Source organism: Nematolebias whitei, chromosome 21 (genome assembly GCF_014905685.2).
Source record: "Nematolebias whitei isolate Nwh7 chromosome 21, NemWhi1, whole genome shotgun sequence".
Lineage (NCBI taxonomy): Eukaryota > Metazoa > Chordata > Actinopteri > Cyprinodontiformes > Rivulidae > Nematolebias > Nematolebias whitei.
In genome coordinates this window covers 16,689,365-16,696,880 of record NC_056518.1, presented here as the reverse complement: position 1 = coordinate 16,696,880, position 7,516 = coordinate 16,689,365, and the positions used below count along the sequence as shown (strand labels likewise).

The 7,516-nt window shown below is 39.3% G+C and overlaps 1 protein-coding gene across 1 annotated transcript in view; it reads left to right on the top strand.

The window, feature by feature from the left end:
• The window catches only part of prkcha (protein kinase C, eta, a), a 31,746-nt gene extending 26,532 nt beyond the window's left edge, over positions 1 to 5,214 (top strand). Inside the window, exons 13-14 of the mRNA XM_037694901.1 lie at positions 4,823 to 4,969; positions 5,065 to 5,214. Coding sequence (XP_037550829.1) covers positions 4,823 to 4,969; positions 5,065 to 5,214 — 297 coding nt within the window. The remainder of the gene's footprint in view (positions 1 to 4,822; positions 4,970 to 5,064) is intronic.
• Positions 5,215 to 7,516: the final 2,302 nt, after the last annotated feature.

Below are 7,516 nucleotides of genomic sequence, written 5' to 3'. Positions count from 1 at the left end.
TAAATATGGAAAAAACATCCATAAATACGTCTCTTCGGCCTATAAGTTGCAGGGAATGTAAATTATGCAACAAAAAAAAAACGCGACTTATAGGCCGAAAAATACGGTAGTTGTCAAAAGCCTAGAGGGACCTCTCCCGGTTGCAAATAGTAATATTTACTCTTTGGTTCATGTCAGTATGAATGAACATTTAACGCGTCAGTCAAAAATTGCCTCACGAATAGGGAAAAAAACGTATATAAGTCACTTCGGACTGTAAGTCGCACGACTGGACAAGCTACTGTATGAGAAAAACTGCAACTTACAGTCCGGAAAATACTGTATATGTAATGAACAACTCTCAGCCACCAACATATCAAAATGGATTTCAGTATTTCTAACAATGAGTTTCAGTTTCTCAAGGTTTCTGGAGCAGGACTTGTTACTTCTTGCCCATCGGACAAAGTGACATTCTTAATCTGCAGAGCGGTAACTTTTGAATCTCTGCCAGCCATCTGTTTGTCCCCTGGTTTGTTGCGTAACTGTATTAAAGCATAGTTCACTGCAGCAGCAGCGAAAAGCTATAAATATGATGACTCCGCCCCCTTTCATTGCTCCCCCTGTGCACACTGTTCGTCTTGTATCCCTGCCGTTGTTCTGACACACTCCAGGAAGCGTCACGCCATACTCCCAGGCTGATTTGTCCTCGGAGTCGGGTCGTGGTGTGAATGGATCTGGAAGCTGCAGTTCTATTTTTATTGAAGGCTCATCCGTTGCAAAGTCCTCCTTGTTCTTGTTCGCAGCTTCATGGAGCTCGTCCTCATTTATCAAGTGCTAGTAAACACAAGTTTACACATAACTTTTTCAGAATTAGAGTTTAAAAAAGTTTTTTCAGGAAACCTTTAGGCTAGCATCTGAGTGGGTTAAAAATCTATATCGAGACAGGTTTATGGTCCTATTCATGTCAAAATTCTAGTTTACTTTAAAGGCTTCAGAGGCTGAAACCATTAGACTTCTAACGCTTTATACATTTCTTTATTAATTATTTTTCCAGCTGATTTTTTAAAGTTTTATTTTAATGACCAAATGTTTCAGCACCAGCTCCTCGGTCTGTCTTTTCGGCTGCTTTTGAGCAGAAATGCTTTTTTTTTTTTTAAACGTGGTAATGCTGACATGGCAGCTCTGTTCAGGATGGCACAGCTGACATGCAGACATGGAAAGATGACATCAGCTGGAGTGGGAATACAGTTTGTGGTCTGAATGACGCCTACTAATCTGTCAACCTGAAAATTACCTCAACTTGGAGCATTTTATGGGTCTATCGGGTGTATCTTTAATTTTATAGATCACATCAAGCTCACAGCAGCAGGTTTCCATTTAAAATACCTTTTTTTTTCCAGCCTCGTTTAAGAATAAAGCAGACTATTTAGCTGTTGTGTGGGGATCTGTCTGGATGTGTTACAAGCCAAGTGAGAAACGGTGAGATAAAACAACCATGAGCTGAACTGATACATATATTTCATCACACTGTGACAGGAGTCCATCCATCATCATGTCTCTGGATCCATCCTGGATTATTGAAGCTTCTTTTCACCTGCAGCTGTACAGCGTGATGGCTTAGTCTGTCTCGTCTGTGAGGAAAAAGTTTTGCAGCTTTTTGAAATGTACGCAGCAGCAAGCATCCTGTCTGACTGGGTCACTTCTGAGTAGAGACAGGCTGTTGCTTCAGGTGCACACTCACCCAATGATCCACTCACCAGATTAGGGTTTGTTTACTCACGACTTTCAGACAACTGTGCAATCAATACTCTTTTTACACTAACCCGACAAGTTTGTTCTTCATGCAAAAGTCTCTAATAGAAACTAATCAGGCCATTTTGTGAATTGTCCTTTAAATGCAATTTATCAGAATCAGTTAGATCAGTGAGTATTTGATTAGTGTTAGCTGAAACAGGTGACTGCAGTCAGATCTAAAACTCACCTTTAGCTGCCAAAAGACTGGAAATGAATGCATTTTTTGTGTGTGTTTTAATTACAAAAGGGAAGCTGATTATTTTGAGATTATATTCTAATTTTTTGATCAAACCAGCTGCCTCACAAAGGTAACTTCTGCAGCTGTTTATCCCAAAGAATTCAGAAGTGCTAAAAGGGCTTTTAGCTGTCCTTTGGTGACTCAACTGGGACAAAATAAATGAATAATAAGTATAAGAGTATAACTTAATTATAAGTACCAACAGGATAAATTGTAATTTAGCTGTTTTTAGCTTTTAACCAGCTTTTTGCTACTTACTACCCTTTTGATAGCGTACTTTTAGCTTTTTAATTATCCTTTTGCTCTTAGTTTGCTAGTGTTTTGCAGACTTTATTTAGCATTTTGCTACTTTAGGCTTTTAGCTATTGTTTTTGGTGTTTTTAATTTGTAGTTTGTGTTTTATGCTCCTTTCAGCTTGTAGCTGTTCTGCTTCTTCAGTAAACTTCAACTGTAGATTTCCACTGATTGAAGCCACTAGCTTGACGCTCTGAGCATAAAAGATTGCATAAAAATCACAGAGATCTTAGTGAAGTCGAACATTTGGCTTCTGTTGCAAAAAATCAAAGCTTGTACAAAATTAAAGAAAAGGAACCAGAGAGACGTAGGTGACTCCGCTCTGCCGCACCTGAATGCTGACAGCCTGACTAATTGTCTGACAAATATCCACACCCACCCCAATACAGGTGATCATCAAAACACCTAATTTTACACTGCTACTGGAAATAATATAACTTAAAATCTCTAGTAAATCTGACATTTTAATCACTTTATCATTACAAAAATAAACTAAATATCACACTTATCATTTTAAATGAATCTCAGTGTATCACCTATGAACTCAAAACTATACAGTTACGTTTTTTTTAACCATTATAAACTGCATTTAGGCTCCAACGTCAACAAAATAATTTAGCACCCTGCATTCACGCTTCGTTTTCACAAGTACATTTTTTTTAATTCCTAAAAAAACTCAAAGTTACTGTACTTCCTGATTGAGCCTGCCTCCTTTTTACCACTCGGACTCCTAATAACACTTTATTGACTCTGATAAATGTCGAGCACCATCTGTAATTGCATACGTGGTTTGCGTGAAGGGAAATTAAAGCTGTACGTTTGGTGCGGTCGTGCCAGGAGGAGCTCATGTCAGTAACTCAGATGCTTTCCCATACTAGCTTTGCTGAGAAAATGCTATGTTGTTGATATGTTTGGACCTTGTATGAATAAAAGATCAATCTTTCCAGTGACTTGAGGCTAATCTGCAGGCAGCTGTCACCGTGGAGACAGTGGCTCTTCAGATTAAAGTGGTCTTGTCTGAGTGTTGGCCCCGAGGAACACAGACATTTTAGAGGCGAGGTCAAACATGGACTTTTTTCTTTCGGTTGATCAGCTTCCTCATAACTTTTGTCCCACATAGACTTTGTTAGTAGAGCAAGGGTTGGAATTCAGCTGGGGATTTACTGTTGTTTTAGTTTGTGCAACTCTGGGAAGTGGAAGCACGTCAGCCGTAATTTACTGTATGTAGTTGAACTTTGAAGAGCTATGTGGGAGGTGCTGGACAAACGTCTGTGTGTGTATGAGTGTGTGAAAGAAACAAAAAGAAAGTTGCAGAAATAAACTGGATGGTTTCATCCAAAATGTTTTCAGTTGAATTTAGCTTAGCTGAAATCTTCCTACTCCGCGTTATTCTGCTTTAGGACGACGGAGATTTAGGGCCACGCTAAGAAAAAACAAACAAACATAAAATTATGAGAATAAAGTTGTACGACAATAAAGTCATAAAATTACGAGAATAAATGTAATATTATGAGAACAAAGCCATATGATAGTAAAGAAATTGAATTTATTATGATTATGAGAATAAAGTTGTAAAATTATGAGAATAAACTTGTAATATTATGACAATAAAAACACATAATATTACCAGAATAAAGTCATAATATTATCCAAACTCCAACACGATAAAGCAGGTTTGCCACATGTTAACTGTGGCAAAATGAAGAATGTTGAGCATCTTGTTAAGTTATACTTTGGTACTGGTTTTACAAATAAGGAGATGGTTAATCTGTCAGCACATCAGCATCAGATTATTATCAGTATCAGAACGTTGAACTTGTTTACAGTCAGGTGGTACGCTCTGATGGCCTGCAGCAGCTCTCTGCAGGTAACGAGCATTTAGCTTTGGATTGGTCATTTGCTGACACGCCTACTGGGTTGATTGACAGGTCGTGTCACAAATCCAACTTGTGGAAAAAATAATAAATAAATAAACAAGAGCTGCCAAAAAAAAAGTCTCGTACGACTTTATTCTCGTAATATTAAGACTTTATTTTCGTAATTTTACGGCTTTAATCTTTTTTTTCTTAACGTGGCCCTAAAGCTCAGTCACAGTCACACATTATTATTATTATTATGATTTTTGTTGTTGTTAGTAATTTTGCGAGTCACCAAAACACAGTTATAGATTATGACAATTTTGACCATGTCTGTGTGCCTGTCTGTTAGCAAAATAGCTCATGAACTACGCGACAAATGTTAATGAAACTCGCAGAAAGTAATTAATGGGTATTAACTTTTTGGAGTCAAACTGATTCAAGATGGCTGTCGCAGCCAACTGATCCTAAAACACAGAAGTTGATATAACAGAGTTAATTTTACAGATAACCTTAAATTCGGTGTGGTAGTAGCTGAGAGTCATTCACAGCACTTACTCTGAGGGTGATATTTTGCAGCATTGCATGGGGTTGAACATAAAATTTTGGCAAGGTTTGACCAAAACGATGAGCATAGTTTCTTATTTTTTAACTTCCTCAGTTGCTGATCAAAAACCCTGTGCGGCGTCTCGGCTGCGTACCATCAGAAGGCGGCGAGAACGCCGTGATAAACCACACCTTCTTTACCGGCATCGACTGGGAGAAACTAAACCGCAGAGAAATAGATCCGCCTTTCAAGCCGAGGATTGTAAGTCATATAAAGGTCGTAAGGTTGGATTTTGTGTGGCTGCCATTTATTTTAGTTGTGCTTTATTTTGCATTTTCTTTATCATGTCCCGTCAGAAAACGCCGGAAGATGTAAACAACTTCGACCCAGACTTTACTCAGGAGGAGCCCACCCTCACGCCCATCGATGACCCTGTGATTCCTTCAATCAACCAGGAGGAGTTTAGAAACTTTTCCTTCATTTCACCTGAACTGCTGGAGCTCTAAGAGCCTCGAAGGTCCTTCTTATGAACGCGACAGCTTCTTGGAGTTTGTGCTGTCAACATTTCTCTGATATGTGATCAAAGGGTCAAGAAGTCAGAGATCGACGAGAAGCTGACCTCTGCTGCACTCATGATATCTCGGACATTGCAGTTTGACCAGATTGTGAAATATTTCGGGTTTTTTACTGCCATATGGCTTAATTGGCACACCCGTGCAAATGTTTTGAAATGCTCTTGTTGTAATGAATTTGCTTCCTTTTACGTCAAATGAAAAAAAAGCACTTTTAAAAAAAATGTATGTTATTGTGCGCCAATTTTTGCTCATGCACTGCACAGAAGCACACACAAAACACACAGAAGCACACACAAAACACAGTGGAGAGTTTCTAAACGAGTGAGTCAGATTCCCAGAAAATGCGAAATGCCACATAAATCCTGGAAAGACTGACAGAGCAGATGAAATAGCTTTTCAGTGATGTAACCCTGCCTCGAAAAAAGCCTATTTCATACAGACCTGAGCGCTCAGGCCGAAGGAGTTTTCTCTGTCCACTCTTGGGGGGGAAAAGCTATTTTGGCTGCGCAGACAACAAAAAACTGGTTTAAAATGTTAATTAATGGGCTAAACTACACTAAATATTAATGGCTACACATCCTTCTCCGTGACTTCCTGTGTAATTTGATCAGGCCGGCACAGAGACGAAGCAGCTTTTCATTGGAGGCAGTCTGCTGACTCATGCTGATTAGGGAAACCTGTGAATTTCACCACACATCATATTTAAAAATGCAAACCTGTTTTGATCGTGGAACAAAATGGGGTAACAGTAATCAGTTTGTGTACACACCTGACAGGGTCTTTTAAAGCTTCCAGGTCTTTGTGGGCAGACTTCCCTGGAAGTGGGAACTAATTTCTAACACACCCAAGAGAAAGTTTTCCATGTTTAATTTACTAAACAATTGAGTCTCTGTGAGAACTGAAGGTAAAAGAGGTGCTTAAAAGCTTTAACCTACATTACTGTAACAGTATCTGATCCTCTTGTAGGAGGCCTTTCTTTTCTTCTTCTTTGCAGCCTGGTGAGGATAAACAGGAAACCACACACCACGCCATTACTGTCGCCTTTGATCGAGGCAAGAAGACGAGAGCGGCAGATTCAGACGTTTGTCGACCTGCATGTGTATATTATTACTGCGAGCCGTTGTCTGTGCATTTAAAGGATTAAAGCAGAAACGCAAAAAAAAAAAAAAGCAAAAGCTGAATGTCTTGGGGTTCGACCTGCAGAGACACGACTGAGCTGAACCCTCAGGACACGGCTTCTTCCTGTTAGCACGAAGGTGGAAGTCTTCACGCGTTTATCTCCTCCTCCACATGTCCTGTGGACGACTGGAAATTGGCAGCTGGAGACGTTAAATTGGTCCGTGTACATTCAGGCAGTTCGTTTTTTGTATCTGTAGATTTTAAAACTAAAACCAGATGTGTGCTCCTAGCTGAACTGAAAGGGCTTTCTTTATTTATCAAGTTTTATTCATGAATTCTGAATCAGTGTTGCATAAATCTTGTCGCTTTGTGGTTTAATCCTTGTCCAACATCAGGTTGTTTTTAAAATATAATTTTAAACTGTACCAGAAAGTACAGAGAGCTCATAAACAAAAGAAATAAGCACGTTGGAGGGTGTGGACAGAAATACACCTCGTTGGCACTGTTGCGTCCTGTTTGGCTGCTTCCTCAGGTTATGTCTGATGGGAAGAAGAAGAAACAACAGATTTCTGAGTCTCATTACAGAGTTATTGATAGCTTGCAGCAGCGTCTCTTCACTGCCTTACAAATAACCTCCAAATCACAAACAGTTAATAAAACAATCTGATATTTTTACCGCCTGAAGGCCAAAGGGCAATAATGCTATTGCTCGCGTCTGGACTGTTAATAATTAAAACAACAATTTGTGAACAGATTTTAATGAAACTTTCAGAAAGTGATCACTGGGTTGATGTCTACAGCTGCTTAACATTTAGAGATAATCGCAACAGCAAAATCACCTTAAACACACAAAAATGGCTATAACTCAGTCAGTTTTTACAAATACTGAGCAAACGTCATCACTTGCTCTTGTCAAGGGCGAACGCCTTTCCCCTCCTCTCCTTTTCTACTTTGCTCTGTCCTGTCTGTGAAACTGCTTTAGAGCCTCTCTTCTACAAATCTTCTGTATCATAATTCTGCGATGGGTTTGGTCAATTGGTCCCTTAATGCAATTGATAAAATTTCTTCAAAGAGAAGACAGGCTTTAGGCGAGCCGACTTGCCCTGTTGGCACG